At 42.7% G+C, this 21889-nt stretch overlaps 1 protein-coding gene across 1 annotated transcript in view; it reads left to right on the top strand.

Annotated features, from left to right (window-relative positions):
• The window catches only part of NWD1 (NACHT and WD repeat domain containing 1), a gene marked incomplete at both ends in the record, with an annotated part of 63671 nt that extends 44990 nt beyond the window's left edge, over positions 1–18681 (top strand). Inside the window, 5 exon segments of the mRNA XM_082836534.1 lie at positions 2273–2545; positions 11134–11220; positions 16712–16817; positions 18380–18549; positions 18553–18681. Of these exon segments, the coding sequence (XP_082692660.1) occupies positions 2273–2545; positions 11134–11220; positions 16712–16817; positions 18380–18549; positions 18553–18681 (765 nt within the window).
• Between the last annotated feature and the right edge of the window lie 3208 nt (positions 18682–21889).

The following is a 21889-nucleotide window of genomic DNA, read 5'->3' as shown; positions in this document are numbered from 1 at the left end:
TCCAAATATTTGAGAGGTTCCCAGATAGTGTTCTCTTATTTTTTTCCTAATATAATTCCATTTGCATTATGTGAATCCTTTCAAATTTATTGAAATGTTCTTTCTTGGTAAATGTTCCACATGCATCTGAAAACAATATGTTTTCTGCTGTGTTATTCCATTATGTCAATCATAACTCTATAATCTGATCATTTTATGAACAGAAACACACAATAGAATAATGGGTTAAAGCTCAGCAATTAAAGGCATGGGCCAAATCTGTATCTAAGTCCCAGTTGACTTCTTTGCAAGCTGAGTAATCTTGATTGTATCACCTCACCTCTCTGCCTCAATTCTTCCTCTACCTCATGAGATAATGAATGTAAAACACCCTTCATAGTGTTGGGTACATTGTAAGCAACAAATAATTAATAGCTATTAATTATTCTATTTTATTAGTAATTGATGGTTGTTAACGTAAGTAATATTGGTAGCTTACAAACTATGCTGTCCAAAGTGGAGAACCACCAGCTAGATGTGGTTATTGAGCACTTGAAATGTGGCTATTCCAAGTTGAGATGTGCTGTAAGTATAAAACACACAGTGGATTTCAAAGACTCAGTATCATAAAAAAGTAAAATATTTCAATAATAATTTTATATCGATTACATGTTGAAATGATAACATTTGGATATACTGGGTTAAATAAAGTATATCATTGAAATTGATATCACTTGTTTCTTTTTACCCTTTTTAAGGTGGCTAATAAAAAATATAAAGTCATGTGTGGCTTGCATTATATTTTTATTGGACAATGTAGGCTTCAATATTACAGAAGTGTGGGTTGATTTCAAGACTGATTATAGAAATCAGCTTTGTTATCAGCAAAAGTTTGGAAAATACAGTAAAGAAATAATATATAATAAATAATTGCAAACATTACCATTATTAACATTTACGTGATTTTGCTTTACATGGTGCATGTGTGTGTATGCACATGTGCATGTGTGTATGAAACAAAATGGGGATAAAACCATATACACAGTTTTTTAAAATAAATTTATTTATTTATTTATTTTTGGCTGCGTTGGGTCTTCATTGCTGCGCGAGGGCTTTCTCTAGCAGTGGAGAGTGGGGGCTATTCTTCATTGCAGTGTGCAGGCTTCTCACTGCGGTGGTTTCTCTTACTGTGGAGCACAGGCTCTAGGTGTGGGCTCAGTCGTTGTGGCGTGTGTGCTCTAGAGCTCAGGCTCAGTAGTTGTGACACATGGGCTTAGTTGCTCTGAGGCATGTGGGATCTTCCCAGACCAGGGATCGCACCCATGTCCCCTGCATTGGCAGGTGGATTCTTAAACACTGTGCCACCAGGGAAGTCCCTAAGCAGTTTTATAAAGCTATTTTTGCCCATAACTTTAAACATTCTTCAAAAACAGCATGATTAGTGATTTCATAAGATTCTGTTGCATGGCTCTGCTGTAGTTTATTTAACTACTATTTAATGAGTTAATCCCTCATTACTGAACATGTAGGTTGTTTCCATTTCTTTGCACTTTCAAATAGCTGAGGTAACTTTCCTTGTACATATATCTTTGTGTGTATCTCTCCTTATTTCTTTAGTGTAAATCCCACAAATAGAATTAATGGGAAATGTTTACTATTTAAATGATTACTGCTGATAAAAAGGTACTTTTGGGAGTAAGGTTAAAAATGAAACCTCTTTAATTATTAATCAGCAATTACTTGGAATGAACATATAGGCACATGGCATAGCTGACTGTTCTTCTATTTCTAAAACTTTTTATTTTAGAACAATTTTAGATTTATGGAAAAGCTATAAAGATAGTAGAGAGAGTTCCCGTATGGCCTTGTTCCAGCCTTCTCCAAAGTCAACATCTTATATAACCAGTGTACATTTGTCAAAACTAAGGCATTAATATTGACAATTACTATCAACTCAGTTCCAGAATTTATTTGGATTTTATCCATTTTTTCATGAATGTCCTTTTGCCATTCCAAGATCCAATCCAGGATCCCTCCCCCTTCCCCACTCCTTTTTTAAAAACTGACAGAGTGTCGACGATAAAATGCATGAACTATAAAAATTTAGGTCTTAATATAGCCAATATTTTGTAATAACTGTAAATGGAAAGGAACTTTACAAAATTGTACAAAGATTAAAAAAATTTTTAATTGCAATGACAAAAAAAAAAGAAGAGGTCTTGCATTCGACTCTGGAAAACTTGCAGACTAGGTCTCCCTCTGACATGGCTCTTTCTTTTCATCATTCCTTTAGATCAATGCTTGGAAGCTGGCAACTGAAGAGCTGATTTTCCATATCCTGGGGGATGCCTCTGACCCCTGGGTGTGCACGGCAGTGCTGGCTTCCAGGGCCACGTTGCTGATGGTGTTGCAGGGTGACGTGGTCAGTCTGTGGAGTTCAGCCACAGGAACACTGCAAAGGAAGCAACATTTGTCCAGCATCAAAGAAGAAACAATAACCTGTGGGGTCTTAGTCCAGAAACAAAGAAAGATGGTGACCAGGTCCAGCAAGGGCTCCATCTCTTTGGTAAGCAACTTGACTGAATAGGATGCCAACATTAATTCAGCTCCAAAATGCTCAGATGGCCTAGAAGTTGCGAGAAACCATCTCACCTTTGATCTTTTAATAAATGACACTGGGCTTCTTCATTCTAGGGATCTGCAATGCAGCACAGTCCAGGAAACATCTCTTGGTGTCTCCTGGGGGCTGGCCAGTGTGGGTGATTGTTGGTGCTCAGTCCTGCTGGGGATGATCTGGGAGGAAGTATAGAATGTGCATCAGAACTGTCCCTGCTGAGGGGTCAGGAGCTGGGGTTCTATCCACCAGCTCCATCAGTGGTTAGGTGAGGGCTGCTCCCAGGAACATTAACACAGAGGCCAAGTGTGTGGAAGGATAGGGTCAGAAAAAACAACCCAGTGCAGAGTTGCAGGTGTGTGGTGAGCAGCCTTCAGGAATAGAGGAGTATGCTGAGGAGATATGGATGGGGCACCAAGAGTGAGTTACATAGAAGTCGTAGGCGGAGGAACAAGGGCAGCTTGCCAGGCATTGGAGGGGCTGTAGAAGTATAAGAGGCCAGCCACATCCTCAAGGAACTCAATCTAGGGAGGGAGCCAGGTTTGCCAATGACTTATAGTGACACAGAGTAACAGGGTCTGTTTTCAGTAGAGGTAGAAATAGTGTGTTCTTGGTTGGGGGAAGGAACAAATACTTCTGAAAGAGGCAGTCTGGGAAGGCTTCCCTCCGGGGCGGGGGCGAAGCCTCAGAAGAAGAAGGATTTCCAAGATGAATAAGGGAAGACGGGGGGAATAGGGGATATCATGGTGGGAAAGTAGGAACACGCCTGGTGTTATAGGGAAAAGAGAGGTGGCGTGGAAATGGATCGCAGATGGTCTTGTATGTCCTGTTGAGGAAGTGAGAGTTTGAGGAAGGGAGGAATATGGCCACTAAAGAATCATCCCAAAGCCCCACATTTCTGGACCTCATACCTTGTAGCCCCCCTGAGCAATCGAGGCACCAAACACGATCGTGGAGGACATCCCCAGCCCTTTCATCAGGCCTCTCGGTTGCTTCCCTTTACTCCTTCATTCACTGATTGTCCTCAGTAATATCCTTCAGCCTAGCAAGGAACTTGGACCTTAGGGTCAGACACACTTGAGTTTGAAAATCCTAGTCCTGAATGAAAATTGGTGCAGCCACTATGGAAAACAGTATGGAGGTTCCTTTAAAAACTAAAACTAGAGTTGCCATATGATACAGCAATCCCACTCCTGGGCATAAATCCAAAATACATGCACCTCAGTGTTCATTACAGCACTCTTTACAATAGCCAAGACATGGAAGCAACCTAAGTGTCCATCAACAGATGAATGGATAAAGAAGATATGGCATATATATAAAATGGAATACTACTCAGCCATAAAAAGAATGAAATAGGGCTTCCCTGGTGGCGCAGCGGTTGAGAGTCTGCCTGCCGATGCAGGGGACACAGGTTCGTGCCCCGGGCCAGGACGATCCCACATGCCGCGGAGAGGCTGGGCCTGTGAGCCATGGCCGCTGAGCCTGCGCGTCCAGAGCCTGTGCTCCGCAACGGGAGAGGCCACAACAGTGAGAGAGGCCCGCGTACCGCAAGAAAAAAAAAAAAAAGATTGAAATAATGCCATTTGCAGCAACATGGATGGACCTAGAGATTATCATACTAAGTGAAGTAAGCCAGAAAGGGAAAGGTAAATACCATATGATAACACTTATATGTGGAATCTAAAATATGATACAAATGAATTATTTACAAAACAGAAACAGACTCTCAGATGTAAAAAACAAACTTATAGTTAGCAAAGGGGAAAGGAGGTGGGGAGAGGGCTAAATTAGGAGTTTGGGATTAGCAGATACAAACTACTACGTATAAAATAGATAAACAACAAGGTCCTACTGTATAGTACAGGGAACTATATTCAATATCCTGTAATAAACCATAATGGAAAAGTATATGAGAAATGGAAAAGAATATATACATATAAAACAGTCACTTTGCTGTACACCAGAAACTAACATAACATTGTAAATCAACTATATTTCAATAAACAAACAAACAAAAACAAAAAACAGAAAAGAAAATCCCACTCCTGCCTTTACCTAGTTGTATTCTTGGGCTACTCAGCCCTTCTTTGAGCCTCAGTTTCCTCATCTGTAAAATGGGGAGAGGGAACATGGCACCTACATCCAGGGTCACAACAAGAGATGGACAGATGGGCACTTGTTCAGGCTTCCAACTGGGGTGGGGATGCTAAGATAACACTGGAGTGAATTGGAAACATGGTGCTAGTTAACAGATTTCTCCCTATATAACTCACCTTTGGTGCCCCATCCCGATCCCCTCAGTTCTGAAGACTATTCTGTCAGTCCCAAGCCTACTGATGGCAGTGCCCTCAGTTAGGAATGCCTATGGTGCTTGTCTGGGCACACATCACTCATAGGGGGCTCTACACACATTTCTCCCACGGAGCCCCTATTTATGACTGGGCCGGCTCTTGTGGCTCTTCTTATGATCACAGGATGCACTTCAGCAAGAAACCATCAGGGAACTTTGAGGAAGGTGAATAGCATGCGCAAGGGCCACACAGTGAAGTTGAGGGGAGAGAGAGAGTTGAGAGAGGGAGTGAGCAAACATGGACTTGGGGCTCTGCCTTTATTGGGGTCTGAGGGTGGGGTGTCTAGCATTTTGTGGATTCACTCTTTATTGGCAAATTTAAAACATATGGGGAGGAATTAGGACACAGGAAGGGGAAGGGCGTCACCCAAGTGGTCAGTTATCTAGGTTCTCCAGGGCTTTCTGAAAGAGGAACCTTCATGGGTGGACATCCTGGTTCCTTATCTAGTTGTTTTGCTGGTAGCTGCCAACATGTTTATTCAAGATGGATGTCTTTTGAAATGGCTGCCTCAGCAATCAAAAAGCTTGTTGTCAGGCACCTACATTACGGCTGCACACCTGTGACTCTGCACCTGGTTGAGGTTTTTTTCTATCTCCTCTCCCCCCACACCAGTACACTTGGCCTCTGTGTTAATGCTCCTGGGAGCAGTCCTCAGCCAACCTGAAATAGAGGTGGTGCATAGAACCCCACCCAGCTCTTGGCCCCTCAGTGGGGGCATCTCTGATGCATGCTCTACACTCCCTCTCAGAGCATCCCCAGCAGGACTCAGCTATGTTTGCCTGCATTGGCAACTGGCTTGATGAGCCACATTTATTGGCTGCTTCCCTTCCCCATCTCAATTCTCCACTCTCTACCAGTCAAAAGAAAGAAAGCCATAATTCAGCAATCATAATCAAACTGCCAAAAACCAAAGATAAAGAGAGAAATATTAAAAGCAGCCAGAGGAAAAAAGACCCATTACATACCATGGTTGTCCATGATAAGATCTACAGCTGATTTCTCATTGAAAACAATGGGGACAGAGACAATGGAAGGAATGGCATCTGTAATTTGAAAGAAAAAGCCAAAACCTGTCAACCTAGACTCCTATTTACAGGGAAATTATCCTTCAAAACTGAAAGCAAAATAAAAGACATTTTTAGGCAAATAAAGGCTGAGAGAACTTGTCTCCAACAAATCTGCACTATAAGAAATGCTGGGGGAAAAAAAAAAAGAAATGCTGGAAATAAGTTCTTCAGGCTGTGGGGATATAACACCAGATGAAAGTCCAATGAATAAAGGAAGAGCACCAGAAACAGTAACTAGAGGAGAAAGCTCAGCTCAAAGCTGTCTGTGTCCTAGGAAAATCAGAGCTTGATAAAGTAGGTACCCAAAGACTCTAGAACTATTTGGTCTTGGGAAAAGCAGTCCTCTTGCACCAAAGTTCCTGTGTGGTACCCAGCCATCACTCCTCATCCAAGCTGGCTCTGAAATATTGAAGTCCAAGTGGAACTCAAGATGCTAGAGCCTCTAGACCTGCAAGCTATGAAAGAAGATCATGTATATGTCAGTTAAGAGCCTGGGGTTGAAATAACATGAAACCTACAAGGATTTAAAAAATGTAAATAGACCCCATCCTGCTCTGAAATAAACACATGCATTTCTTCCGAGCACAACTGTAATGTTGCATGTGCTGCCTGCATAGGGCAATTCCAACCTTGAGACCAGAGAGCCTACTACCACCTGCCTTTAGTCATTGCAAGTCAGTGAAACTTTGAAACTGACTAATGTATGGAAGGATGATTTTGTCAGGAAGGGAGCTTTATTTTACTATCTAAATGTTAATGTTTTAAAAACACCTCCCCAAATTTATCTGGTTCAGCAAAGTGCATGTAATAGAGCTCTTATTTTGAACATAAAAAGTACGTATTTTTGTGAAAAGGAAATCCATTTCTTGGGCACTTTGCCTTCTTCATGGGGGTATAGATTGGTGAAACCCTTGGGAGAGAAGTCTTACAGAGTCTAAGATTAAAAAATCACATCCCCATCTTAAATACTTGCCCATGTGCACACAAATGTAAACAGAGTGTGGCCTCATTTCATGTGAATTTGACTTAGGTAAATACGAAATAATATTATAAAAGTATTCAGTCTCATTTTAGGTGCACATTTAGGAAATATGCACATAAATATGCACATAAACAGGGAAAATGCAAACACATTTAAAATTTATTTAGCATCTTATGATCTCGCAGCGAGGGGTGGGGGTAGGTGAATTGAAGACTGTGTTTACACTAGTGTGAGTGGAAGCAGCACTGTAGCTGGTGGACAGAAACACCTACCATCCTTCATCCATCCAAGGGGAAAATCCCTCTCAAATCTGTCATGTTTTGTATTATCTGAGATCTTCAGACATATACCCCTCACTTAAAATGAGACCAGCCTTGATGATAGTATCCCTCCGTGTAATAGCAAAACATTGACATGATCTGAAATGTCCATCTATGGGAAAATAGTTAAGTGAATTAAGGAAATTTTATACCATGGAAGATTACATAACTATAAAAAATTAGATAGCCTTGAGCAGTGGTCAGCTAACTCTGGCCCACTGCCTGTTTTTGTTCAGCCCATGAGCTGAGAGTGGTTTTTCTGATTTTAATGGTTAAAAAACGATTTTTAAAAGAAGAATATCTTGTGACATGTGAAAATTCCATAGAATCCAAATTTAATGTCCATAAATGACGTTGTCTTGGCACATAACCACACCGTTTGTCTACATACGGTCTGTGGCTGCATTTGTGCTCTAATGGCAAAGTTGAGACCACATGGCCACAAAGTCTAAAGTGTTTACTATCTGGCCCATGACAGGAAAATTTGCCGACCCCTGGCCTAGAGATACTTTCATGGAAATAATAAACTCTCACATAACGCTCACTGTGTACTAAGGGCTATTCCAGGGACTTTTATACCTATTATCTCATTTAACCCTCAAAACACAGCTAAGATGTAGCTGCTGCCATTATCTGTATGTTACAGATGCGTTAAACTGAAGCACAGAGAGATGAAGACTTTTGCCTAAGGTCACACAGCTAGGAAGTGTCACAGACAGGATTTGAACTCTAGCAGTCTGGCTCTAGGGTCCATGCTCTTAAGCGCTATGCTATACCTGGGTGCCATTGACAGCTGGGGCCAGGTCCTTCTTTGCCATTGGGGGCCGTCCTATGCGTTGTAGGGTGTTCAGCAGCATCCCTAGCCACTGCCCACGCGATGCAGAGCATCTGCCCTATCTTTACAACCAAAAATGTCTCTAAGATGTGGCCCAGTGTTCTCAGCGGGGAGGGACAAAATCACCCCTTGCTCCAGTTGAGAACCGCTACCCCAGACACATTAAGTGAAAAAAGCAACTTGCAGAACAATATCTACGAGGGATGGTGGAGAAAGGAGGCTTGTGTAAATGTTTACCTACACAAACGGATTCTCAGCAAACATAGACAAAGATGCCTTCCAGGGAGAAAGCAGAATGGCGGGGAAGGTGAAAAGATGCTTGTGGGGAGCTCTGGCTATTTCTTCTTCTTTTTTTAATGATACAGTATTACAGTTTAATTTTTTTAAGTTTTAAAAGAATCACGTTTTTGAAAAAATCAGCAATAACACTGTCGACGAAAATTCAATTAACTATCAAGTTAAGAAGAAAAAAGGGAATTTTATTTGAGCTAAACTGAGGATTATAACCCGGGAAGCAGATTCTCAGAAAGCTCTGAGAACTGTGCTGCCTGTTGGAAGTCGAAGGCACAGTCATATACATTTTTGAGACAAACGATCATACATCAAAATGACATGCTGCTATTTTACATAAAGTTCACCAAGGATATACAAGCCTGGTAAACAAGTAGAAAGCGAGCAGCGAGTCACCATGACCCCCTACAGAGCTGGGAAAGAACACTATTCTTTTTTTTTCTTAACATCTTTATTGGAGTATAATTCCTTTACAATGGTGTGTTAGTTTCTGCTTTATAACAAAGCGAATCAGTTATACATATACATATGTTCCCATATCTCTTCCCTCTTGCGTCTCCCTCCCTCCCACCCTCCCTATCCCCCCCCCCCAGGTGGTCACATTCCACCGAGCTGATCTCCCTGTGCTATGCGGCTGCTTCCCACTAGCTATCTATTTTACGTTTGCTAGTGTATATATGTCCATGCCACTCTCTTGCTTTGTCACAGCTTACCCTTCCCCCTCCCCATATCCTCAAGTCCATTCTCTAGTAGGAGAAGCCCATTCTCTAGCCCATTCTCTTTATTCCCATCTTGCCCCAGGTTCTTCATGACCTTATTTTTTTTTCTTAGATTGCATACATATGTGTTAGCATACAGTATTTGTTTTTCTCCTTCTGACATACTTCACTCTGTATGACAGACTCTAGGTCCATCCACCTCACTACCAATAACTCAATTTCGTTTCTTTTTATGGCTGAGTAATATTCCATTGTGTATATGTGCCACATCTTCTTTATCCATTCATCTGTTGATGGACACTTAGGTTGCTTCCATGTCCTGGCTATTGTAAATAGAGCTGCAATGAACATTTTGGTACATGACTCTTTCTGAATTATGGTTTCCTCAGGGTATATGCCCAGTAGTGGGATTGTTGGGTCGTATGGTAGTTCTATTTTTAGTTTTTAAGGAACCTCCGTACTGTTCTCCATAGTGGCTGTATCAATTTACATTCCCACCAACAGTGCAAGAGTGTTCCCTTTTCTCCACACTCTCTCCAGCATTTATTGTTTCTAGATTTTTTTTTTTTTTTGCGGTACGCGGGCCTCTCACTGTTGTGGCCTCTCCCGTTGTGGAGCAGAGGCTCCGGACGCGCAGGCTCAGCGGCCATGGCTCACGGGCCCAGCCACTCCGCGGCATGTGGGATCCTCCCAGACCGGGGCACGAACCCGTGTCGCCTGCATCGGCAGGTGACTCTCAACCACTGCGCCATCAGGGAAGCCCCTGTTTCTAGATTTTTTTGATGATGGCCATTCTGACTAGTGTGAGGTGATACCTCATTGTAGTTTTGATTTGCATTTCTCTAATGATTACTGATGTTGAGCATTCTTTCATGTGTTTGTTGGCAATCTGTATATCTTCTTTGGAGAAATGTCTACTTAGGTCTTCTGCCCATTTTTGGATTGGGTTGTTTGTTTTTTTGATACTGAGCTGCATGAGCTGCTTGTAAATTTTGGAGATTAATCCTTTGTCCGTTGCTTCATTTGCAAATATTTTCTCCCATTCTGAGGCTTGTCTTTTGGTCTTGTTTATGGTTTCCTTTGCTGTGCAAAAGCTTTTAAGTTTCATTAGGTCCCATTTGTTTATTTTTGTTTTTATTTCCATTTCTCTAGGAGGTGGGTCAAAAAGGATCTTGCTGTGATTTATGTCATAGAGGAACACAATTCTTTTAAGAAGTTACATTGCTAGTGTCAGAAGAAAGGGGGAAAAATTGATGTTTACGGTTGAGCAGGCACTCCCATCTTTGAGGAGCTCTGGTTAACGTGTAATGCAAATCACACCGCACCTTAGGGGAGGAGAATACCCAAACTAACACAGAGAGAGAATTTTATGTTTAATTTTTTCTTGTCCTGCCTTAACATATAAATTAGTTTTGTAAACTATAAATTAAAATATAATTTTTATTTCATCAACAGCCATGTAGAAATTCACTTCCTCCTGCCCTTGCTTAAAACAAAAACAAAAGCAAAAAAAAAAAGAAACCCCAAACCTTCCTCTTAGATCTGAACAAAACCAGTTCATTTCTGCAACTCAGGAATGGGGAGAATGATGCTGCCCTCCTCCGGATCCAACCTACCTTTCGACCTTATTTGAGATCTTCAGAGCGCCTCTGAGTGCTGGGATGTTCTCTGGGTCCCCGAGTTGGTTATGACAACAATGTCAACAGTAATAATAACAGCTGCCACTTTGGGAGGGCTGATTATGGGCCAGAGGGAACCATCCTATGCACTTCTTAACCACGATAGCCCTGTGAGGCAGTCCTGGTATCATCTCCCATTTAACAGATGAGGTAACTGAGGCAGCCAGGGGCGAAGGAATTTGCTTAGGATCACAGAGCTGGTGAGTGGCAGAGCCCTGCGTCAAATGCAAGCTCTTGACCCTGAACGCTTAACCCAGTGGAAATGCTTGATGGACACCCTTGATTCTGCACGGGTTTCCTCCGAAGGAGACAGCCTGCTGGAGAAGCTTCCAGAAGCCATGGGGTTCCTGGTGGTCTCTGAAGATGAGTCCCTTCTCGCTGCAGGTACCATTTAGCTCTCATTTGGAGTCATGAGGCGGCAACTACGGATTTGGTTGGAAGTGGAGAGGGGCTTGGGGAAAGGGGGAAGAGGGTCAGCAAACTTTTTCTGCAAAGAGCCTCACAGTAAATGCACATCATTGCCTGTCTCTGTCGCAACTATCCAGTCCTGCCCTTGTAATTCGAAAGCCTCCATGGACGATATTTCAAGTGAGTACGGCTATGTGCCAATAAAACTTTCATGGATGCTGAAATTTGAATTTCATACCATTTTCATGTGTTATGAAATAGTAATCTTATTTTAGTTTTTTCAAGCATGTAAAAAACTTAAAAGCTATTAGCTCACATATAAAAATCGGGGACCAGCCAATTTTCACCCACGGGTTGTAGTTTGCCAACACATGTTCTGGATAAATCTCTGAACCTTTCTGGGCTTCCGGTCCATTATCTTGGAAATGGGAGTGGTTATTCCTGCCAGAGAGTCACAGGGATAGAGGGAGGTAGGGTGAGAGGATAGGGTACACTCAGCCCACACTACCCCAGCCACAAGAAAGACTGGTTGGTGCTATGTCAAGATAAGAAACAGGGGCTATAGGAACATGTGACAGGATTCCCTTTCCTTAGTCTGAAGCAATCAGGGAAGGCTACCTGGTAGAGGTGACCAACAGGTGCTCCACATCCCGATTTTTTTTTAAAGAAAAAAATTTTAGAGCAGTCTTAGGTTCACAGCCAAACAGAAGATACGGAGAGTTCCATATACCCGTGTGTGGGGCTGTGCTCCCACTCACACACAGCCTCCCCCATTTTCAATATGACCCACCAGAGTGGTGAATTTGAACCTACACTGACACAGCATCCTCACTCAAACTCCATAGCTAACATTATGGTTCACTCTTAGTGTTGCATATTCTGTGGGTCTGGACAAATGTATAATGATGTATATCCATCGTTATAGTATCATACAGATTACTTTCACTGCCCTTAAATCAGTCTGAGTTTTACAAAGCCATTTCCAGGGGCCAAAGACACTTTAGACCAGCACTGTCCAGTAATGCAGACTATGAATGTGAGTCACATTTATACTGTGAATTTTCTCCTGACCCTCGTTAAAGAGGTAAAAAGAAACAGGTCACCTTTGTGTTAATGATATATCTTATTTAATACCATAGACCCCAAAAGCCAACATGAAATCAGTATGATGTTAACGGTATATTTCACATTACTTTTAAAATTCTTGTGTGAAGTTTTTGATCTCTAGCATGTATTTTATACTTATGGCTCATCTCTTGAGACCAGCCTCATTAATAGCCACGTGTGACTTGTGCCAACCGTACTGGAGAGTGCAGGTCCAGTAGATAAATGCTTATCCTCTAAGATTGACTGACGGCAGGTTGAAGGATGTATACCCTCCATCCTGTTTCCAAAAGAATTTCAAGTGACTTAAGTGTGTATAAAATAAGCATGGGGAACAGGAACAAAAGACAAAAGAAAATGAGCACGAAATAGAATCAAGACTGGGACCAAAGGCATTGAGGACCTCAGTGACCTAGCAACTTGTTACAGTTGGGTTTCAAGTGTGGCTCTTTCCAGCCTCCAGTGAGAAGAAGGAGCCTGAGCAGTTTTTCCATCCACAGTTTTGGGAACCAACCTTTGCTTGCAAGATGTACCTCAATCTTAAGTCAGCTAAGATCAGGCAAGATTTCATTGATAAATAGAATCAGGGGTCCCCAAGATCATCTTCAGGTCTGATGATGTTTTAGGGCTCACAGAACTCAGAAGAGCTGTTACACTCACAGTTACAGTGTATTGCAGCAAAAGGGTACCGATTAAAATCAGCAAAAGGAAGAGGCACACGGGGCAGAGTCCAGGAGAGACCAAGCACGAGCTTGTCCTCCTCCAGTGGAGTCTTGCAAGCAGTGATTACTTACCCAGCAATGATGTATGACAACATCCATGGCGTCCGGCCAACCAGGAAATCTCACCCCAGCCTTGGCGTCCGGGCTTTTCACTGGTAGATGGTCATGTAGACACGGCTGATCCTTGCACAGCTAACTTGAATCACCAGCCCCACCCCTGAGGTCAAGCTGATACGGCATGTCCCAAAGCTCCCACCATACGTCACACTCTGAGCATAGACCATGCAGTGTGGCCCAAGGCCTCAGGGTAACAAAGATACTCCTTTTAGGCAGGACATTCCAAGGGCTTAGAGGTCACCTTCCAGGAGCCAGACGAGGACCAAATCTTTCATGTGCAGGGTGTGGATGTCCCAGGCCTGCTGAGCTCATCCTTTACTGCATAAGAGTATAATGCAAATATCCTTGGACAGCAGATATTTTGGTGCATTTCTTCAGTTTCCCACACACATGTTTCATCCATAACATCCTTCCATGTGAGGCTATCATTCAAGCACAGTTCAATAAAAGTAGTTCCACAGGGAGCATGGAGAGACATAAGGCAGACTCAGCCCCCAGCCCTCAGTGACCTGACCTGATCCAGGGATTGTCTTGAGGCGAAACCGAGATGTCACATGTCAGGTGCACAGCAGAGAGCCTCATACCGTAACTCCTCAGTGAGAGAGTTAACCTTGTAATAACAGTAGTTAATACTTGGGTATTTACAGTGTGTTAGAACTCATCCTAAACAGTTAACATGTGTTAATTCCTTTACACCCCAATAGCCCTGGGAGGTAGGCACTTTTATTATTCTCATTTATAGATGAGGAAACTGAGGCACAGAGAAGTTAGGTAACTTGCCTGAGGTCACACAGCTGTAAGTGGAGGGGCTGGGATTTGAATTCATAGTCAGGCTTGACTCTGCAGCCTCAAATAAGATGCTGAATGTTTGTTTATTTACCGACAATGTTTTATTTCTGAACCTCTGGAAGAATTGATGGCTTGCCTATCTTGTCAGCCATAACTCCTGGGAAAGCACAGGGTATCCACTTGAATGAGGTCATGCTAACCCAGCACCCACAACGAGACCTGAGCTGTCGGTGCCAATGGAAATGCGTGACTTAGCAGGCGATCTGTGGTGTTCCAGGGACAGAGATCTTTTTATAAAGTAAGGGGGCGGCTTCCTTCCCACTCAAAAGAAAACAATAAACACACAAACAGCTGAGTTTCTCTGCCAGCTGCTGCGGTGTGTCCCATGGTGCATTTACTGGCTGAGCAGAAGCAGGGCCTGCACTCTCTCCTGTATGGGGCCTGGAAGGCCATGCATAATCTGGCCTTCACCCACCTCCCTGCGCTGCTAGGGGTCCTCTCAACAAAACGTTCACTCAGACAGTATTTGGAACACAAGAGAACAAGTCCCCTTGGGTAGGGTTGCCAGAAAAAATACAGAACACTCAGTTAAATTTCAGATAAACAACAAATCAAGTTTTTAGTATAAGTATATCCCACATAACATTGTGGGATATACTCATAAAAATTTCACTGTTCCTCTGAAATTCCAATTTAACTGGGTGTCCTGTTGTTGTTGCAGTTGTTGTTTTGCTAAATCTGACACCCCTTCCTCTCACTCACCTCCCCTTCCTTCACTCTGCTCCAGCCGCACTGGCCTCCATGCTGGTCTTCAAACACACCAGGCCTTTCCTACCTCCTGGTTGTCCCATGCTAGTCCCATTATTCCAGTGCCTGCCACTTCCTCATCTCTCTAAAATCAAAACAAATGTCCCGTAACAAATTACCATACAAACCTGGTGGCTTAAAACAACAAGAATTTCTTCACTCACTGTTCTAGGGGCCAGAAGCCCGAAAGCAAGGCATTGGCAGGGCTGGCTCCCTCCAGAGTCTTCAGAGAAGTACTTTTTTTTTTTTTTTAACGTCTTTATTGGAGTATAATTGCTTTACAATGTTGTGTTAGTTTCTGCTTTATAAAAAAGTGAATCAGGGCTTCCCTGGTGGCGCAGTGGTTGAGAGTCTGCCTGCCGATGCAGGGGACACGGGTTCGTGCCCCGGTCCGAGAGGATCCCACATGCCGCGGAGCGGCTGGGCCTGTGAGCCATGACCGCTGAGCCTGCACGTCCGGAGCCTGTGCTCCGCAGCTGGAGAGGCCACAACAGTGAGAGGCCCGCGTACCGCAAAAAAACAACAACAAACAAACAAAAAAACAAAGCAGCAAATACATGATGGTTGGGGTGAAGCAAGAGCTTTGAAGAAAAATAGGGCAAGATAAAGAGAGGTAGAGATGGGCAAGGGCTGCTATTTAAGAAGGTCAGATAAGTCTTGTGGAACAGCATTCTAGGCAGAAGGAACAGCAACTGTGAAGGCTCTGAAAAGGGAAACTGGTGACTTATTTTCATACAAAATGTCTAAGACAGTTTGCACTGTCCATCTCGTAAGGAGTTATAATTTTTGTATCAATATGATTAAGAGCTGTATTATATATTTACAAATTCACATTATGTAATTATGCAAAATATACATATTAAAATATCATTCTATAATTTAATCCTCACAACAATCTTGTAAGGTTGTTGCTATTATTCCAGTTTCTCAGATGGAGAACAAAGATTATACCTTAGGTTGCAAGATATAAAAATTGTTAATAAACTAAGGGAGACGATCTTGTAACTAAGAGAACAGAATATGTGTAGTTTCGTCTTAAAAAGCCTTCATCCCACTTGACATTTATTTTTATGAAGCCACTATAAGGCTCAGATGTAAGTAATCTTTTGCTTTGTTGAGTTGGGAAATGTCACCACAGCAGTTAAATACACCTAGCTTTTTGGTTTTTTTAAAAAAATAAAACTTAATTTGGAATGATTTTTTTCTGAGATTTTTTTTTTTTAATGGGGACCATTTTTTAAAGTCTTTATCAAATTTGTTACAACATTGCTTCTGTTACATGTCTTGGTTTCTTGGCTGCAATGCATGTGGGATCTTAGCTCCCCAAGCAGGGATCGAACCCGCACCCCCCGCATTGGAAGGTGAAATCCCAACCACTGGACCACCAGGAAAGTCCCTGGAATGATTTTAGATTTACAGATTAAGTTGTGAAGATAGTGTAAATGTTCCCATTTACCTACCCCTCACCCAGCTTCCCCTGCTATTAACATCTTATGCAACTAGAGTACGTTTGTCAAAACTAAGAAAGTAACATGGGAACAATATCATTAGCTATCAACTTTATTGGGATCGTATGTTTTTCAGTGAATTCTCTTTTTCTGTTCTAGGATCCTAAATTGCATTTAGCATATAGCTTTTAATTAAATACAATTGGAGCTAATACTTGTATAACCAAGGTCATTTAAGAAATTAAACCCTATAATTCCCATTCTCCAGTGCAAAATGTCACTAATCCTCTCAATCCAATCTCTTTGAAGACATGTTTTGGTCCTGGGAATATCGATGCTACCCATCTTTCCAGGTTTTAACTTGATCCATCTCTCAAAAGGTGCTTATAAGTCTGGCTTCCCATACGAGTGCCTTGAGGCTGCACTCCTAGGTGTCTTTCAGTCTGAAATCAAGATCACATTACCTTTTTCAGCAGACTTCTTACTGTAGAGGAGTCCAATGTGCTTGCTTCTCCAAGGATGACAAGTACGTCTACGCAGGCTTGAAAGATCGCTTCATAATTGTCTGGAGTGTGCTGGATGGTGAGTCATTTTGCTTTGCAGGTAGGACTGAGCTTAGATCTGGAAACGAAGGACTCTGTTCTGGATCCTGGCCATTAGAGGGCCTCACTCCAGCCTCCCCTAGCTGGGTCCCTCTGCTTAGAGAAGTATCTGCAGGCTCAGGGGACAGACCCAACGGGAGCTTACCTCCTCCTCTAGACCCATGCTCTGGGTACCTAGAACTCCAGAACACCCTCCCCACCTGCCCAGGAGCCCTCTTTAGGGCCTGTGCAGGCCTCTTCTCCAGCTCTATCTTTCTGAAAGTGAGCTGTGCCTCTTGTGTATACACCCCCAGACTTGGAGGGTGGTCTTGGAGTGGTGTGCATGGAGTCTGGATGTGTGAGCTAGGTTGGGGGGTTCACACGTATGTGCCTGAGGCCTCTAGGGATATAAGATGGGGCTGGATGTGGGAAGAGAAGCGGGCAAGCCACAGACAGCTGGGCTCTCCCACACCATTACATTCTGGCATGTAACTGAGGAGCCCAAGAATCCTCAATCCAAACCTGATCTTCCAGGTGGTTCTGAAGGTACATCCATCAGCGTAGAAGGATAGAACATGTTTCATTTAATAGTTTATTAGCTAGATTTTCAATGTTCACATGTTGTATCTTATAGGATGTTGACCTTCATTCATTCTCTTTCCTTAGACCCTGTAAATGTTTGGGGCATCTTAAGATCAACCACTCTGAAAACCTCACATCTCTCACTCTGTTCAATATTACACTAAGGACATAGTAACAGGAGTTAACATTTCTTGTGTCCTGGGTACTGTCACCATGCCATTTAATTCTCTCAATATGCATCACCACTTTACAAAATTTGAGGCTCTGAGAGATGGGGTGGGCTGTGGTTTCAAGCTGGTCTGCCTGGTCCCCATGGTCACCTCTGTCACATTCTCCTATAGAGAAAGGAACGCTTACGACACTGGCAGGGGTTTAGGAGCTATTGCTATCTCCATCTGACAAATGAGGAAGCTGAAGTTCAGAGTGATTAAGGAACTTTCCCAAGGTCACAAAGCAAGTAAGTGGCTGAGTGAATGTCAGGTAGAGTTGAATACACTGTAATCGAATACAGTATAACTGAAAACATTGTGATTGCATCATTATAATTGAATACATTATAATCTAATACATTGTAGTCTAATACAGAGTAACAAAGGTGCCTGGCCAAAAGATGATGGCTCAGAAGGTGAGGTCTGTGGATTGTGGCCTTAAAAGCCCATCCTGTGCAGGTTCACAACACGTCTTCCCATTCCTCCTCCAATAATAATATTTACTGAATTCGCTCTGGCTGAAACTGATAGTTAGCACCTGACATGCATGACATCTTCAAATCTTCAGAATTCCCCTCAGCAGGTAGGCTCAGTTATTGTTCGCATATTGCAGATGAAGCAAGAGGGACTCTGAGAGGCTGGCTTTCATGCCTAAGCTAGTAAGGGGCATAGCAGAGATTTGACCCCATGCAGCCAACTCTCAATGTGTGAGATTGGATCTCTGTGGCCACATTTTTATCAGTTGTACCCTCCCCTCCACTTCCCCCGACAGGCACACTGCTGGCCATCCAGTTTGTCCATGCCGTGGTGAACAGAATCATCCCAACCTCCAATGGCTTCATTGCCCCCACCACACATGGCTATCTCATCTGTGAACGTTTCCAGTGCCCTTCATCAAGAATCTCACAACAGGACTCTCTTAAGAACTTCAAAAAAGCAGTGTAGATGGTCAAATCCAGGCAGAGAGAAGAGCTGGTTGCTGCTGCAGGAGCACTCCAGGACTCAAGATCAGGGAGTGCCCAGGGAAACGAATCTAAATCAAACAAATGCTCACAAGTCTGCCTGCTAGCGTAACCCCCCCACCCCGTGTCTCCAGTGAGTTAGCCCCGTTCAACCTGAAGCAAAAAGACTGTATGTGTTGATGTATATCTGGACCCAAAGCCTCCGATTATGTGACCCAGACCTTGCTTCCTACCATCTTTCTGTTCTTTTCTCCTCCTTGTCAGCTCCATTTACAGACCCAACACCCCCAAGTTAGCAACATGACAGCAAAGTTCAGTAGAAAAGAGAGTTTCCCTTTTCCAACAGTTTGAACCAAAGTCCTGGTTCTAAGTCTATTAGCCCCAATTAGCTCATACACCCATCCCGGAACACAAAGCTATCTCTGGGAAGAATGCAACACTCTGATTGGTGGGCCTGACCCTATGCCCATCCAGGCTGAGGATGGAGTCAACACCACCTAACCATGTAGACTGAGAAGGGGAGAGGCTATTCCCCAGGGAAACTAGGGTGCTTGTAGCAGGTCAAGGGGGGATGGATGGATGTGAGACCAACTAAAACACAAATGTGGACCACAGAGCTTTATAGATTATAAAGCACCAGGTGCTATAGTCTGATCCTTATCACAGCCCATACGTTAGGGAGGGCAGGAGTTTCTGCATGCATTTCAGAGATGAAAAAACAGCCTTGCAGAGGTAGCTGTGATTTGCTCAAAATCATCAGCCCAAGGTGCAAGAACTCTGAGAAATGAAAGCCCAGAGCCTTCCTGTCCCAATTATTATTGGGACCACCTCACTTTAATTTTAGACTCAGAAGCACAAACATCAATTCCATGGGTGGCACATTCAAATGCCCACAGGGGCCAACGAGTAATCTAGACAATTGCTGTGCACCTGGGTGACCAGCAGAGCGTGATAGTGACAATGGGAATATGGAGGGCACTGCTGTGTCTTGGGTAGACACAAGTACCTTGACTCTATCCCAGAATCACCATGGGGAAAGCAGCCTACTGGTGCCAGAGCTTCCTGTTGTCATAAGTAAAGCCAGAAATCCAAACTTTTGTGAGAAACGTTCTCATTTTTTAAAGTTGGCAATTGGCTCAAATTTACACTTATAGGCACATTTGGCCCATGTCTCTAGTTCCTGAGCTGACTCATGACCCAACTTGGCATTAAAACAGTAAACCTGTTATCATTCTTCCATCTCTACTCCCTGGCTCTCGCACTTTAAGAATAATGATACTTTTTATCTTAAAAACTGGAGGCTCTTGGAAGCAGATGGAAAAAGTTACCGACATCTCCCTGCTGTGCTTTTGGACACTTCTGCCTTGTGCAAGTTCAACAGTCCAACTCTTTGCGTTACACTTAAATGGCTCTTTCTTCTTTGCCTGCAGCCTTCTAAAAGCCCCACTTGCTTCTGGGCCTTTTGCTATATGGATAGTAGAGTCCAAACCTTCAAGGTGCTATTCCTTCCTCCTCCCCCTCCCACTGGATTCCAGACAAGAGTTTCAGAAAAAACCACCTTAGAAACAGAAGCTTTTGAGCTGCATGTGACCTGTCTCTCATTCAGTTGTTTCTCAAACGAGTGTTCCAATGAGGGCTTTGACAGTTCTGCGAACGTTACTTAGCATCAAATTCCATTAAAAATTATTTTATAACTGTAATTTTAAAATACATGTTGGGTAGCAGTTTTTTAAGGTGTTGGACATAACTAACGTAGGATTCTCCTGCCATATCCAGTTAACTTAGATTGTGAAAGGAACCCTTGAAAAAATAGCTACTCTTTGCCACCACGTCTTCTGTGAATCCGGGGTTTACACAATGTGGAAATAAAGTGGATGCGACTAAGATTTCAGCTACAACTTCTGGCTTGAAATGTGTGTGTCCATCTCAACAGCCTCAGTGAGAATCAACTGCTTTGTACGTAAACACTAATTTGAACATAGGAAAGAAATTTTTACGAATAAAATGCTACTCCGAATTGTTGCTTACGTTGGGGTTTTTGTAGCGAGTTTTCATTTGAGAAGGCGTTTGGTTGCTATGAATGTTTGACAAGCACTGTGCTTTGCAGCAGAGTGACTTGTTTGAAGTCCCCCAGCCATGGTGGAGCCAGAGTGAGAGCGTGGTTATTGTGTGAACAGGACTATATTAACACAGTATCCAAACTGGGACACCTCTAGAGAGTGAAAAGGAATGCTCTTAACAAGTACTCTAGGACAACTACAATAAACTGGACTGTCCCAAGGCAATTGGAATATACAGCCCCTCTAGTTGCAGCAGGAATTAATTTATATTAAATTCTAGAGAGTCCTTTTAAAAGTGAGGTATAAGTAACATAAAACATTATATTAGTCTCAGGTGTACAACATAATGATTTGATATTTGTATATATTGTGAAATGATCACAGTAAGTCTAGTTAATGTCCATCACTACACATAGTTACAATTTTTTTCTTGTGATAAGAACTTTGCTTTTAATTGAAGTGTAGTTGATTTGCAACTATACTTATACATTACCTATGTTAATTTCAGGTGTACTACAAAGTGATTCATATGTATGTATACACACACACACACACACACACACACACACACACACACACACTTTTTCAGATTATTTTCCCTTATCGAATATTACAAAATATTGAGTATAGTTCCCTGTGCTATACAGTAGGTCCTTGTTGGTTATCTATTTTATATATAGTAGTGTGTACATGTTAATCCCAAACTCCTAATTTATCCCTCCCCCTCCTTTCCCCTTTGGTAACCGTAAGTTTGTTTTATTTACTTATTTTTTGAATTAATTAATTAATTTTTAATTTTTGGCTGCATTGGGTCTTCATTGTTATGCACAGGCTTTCTCTAGTAGCGGCGAGTAGGGGCTACTCTTCGTTGTGGTGCGTGGGCTTCTCATTGCAGTGGCCTCTCTTGTTGTGGAGCACAGGCTCTAGGCATGCAGGCTTCAGTAGTTGTGGTGTGTGGGCTCAGTAGCTGTGGCTTGCAGGCTCCAGAGAGCAGGCTCAGTAGTTGTAGCACATGGACTGAGTTGCTCCATGGCATGTGGGATCTTTCCCAGACCAGGGCTCGAACCCATGTCCCCTGCATAGGCAGACAGATTCTTAACCACTGCGTCACCAGGGAAGCCCCCATAAGTTTGTTTTATATGTCTGTGGGTCTATTTCTGTTTTGTATATAAGTTCATTTGTATCGTTATTTTTTAGATTCCACATATAAGCAATATCATATAATATTTGTCTTTCTCTGTCTGGCTTACTTCACTTAGT

Source organism: Leucopleurus acutus (genome assembly GCF_964270905.1).
Source record: "Leucopleurus acutus genome assembly, chromosome: 3".
Classification (NCBI taxonomy): domain Eukaryota; kingdom Metazoa; phylum Chordata; class Mammalia; order Artiodactyla; family Delphinidae; genus Leucopleurus; species Leucopleurus acutus.
The sequence above is the reverse complement of the archived record's forward strand: the minus strand, read 5'-3'. Positions and strand labels throughout refer to the sequence as shown.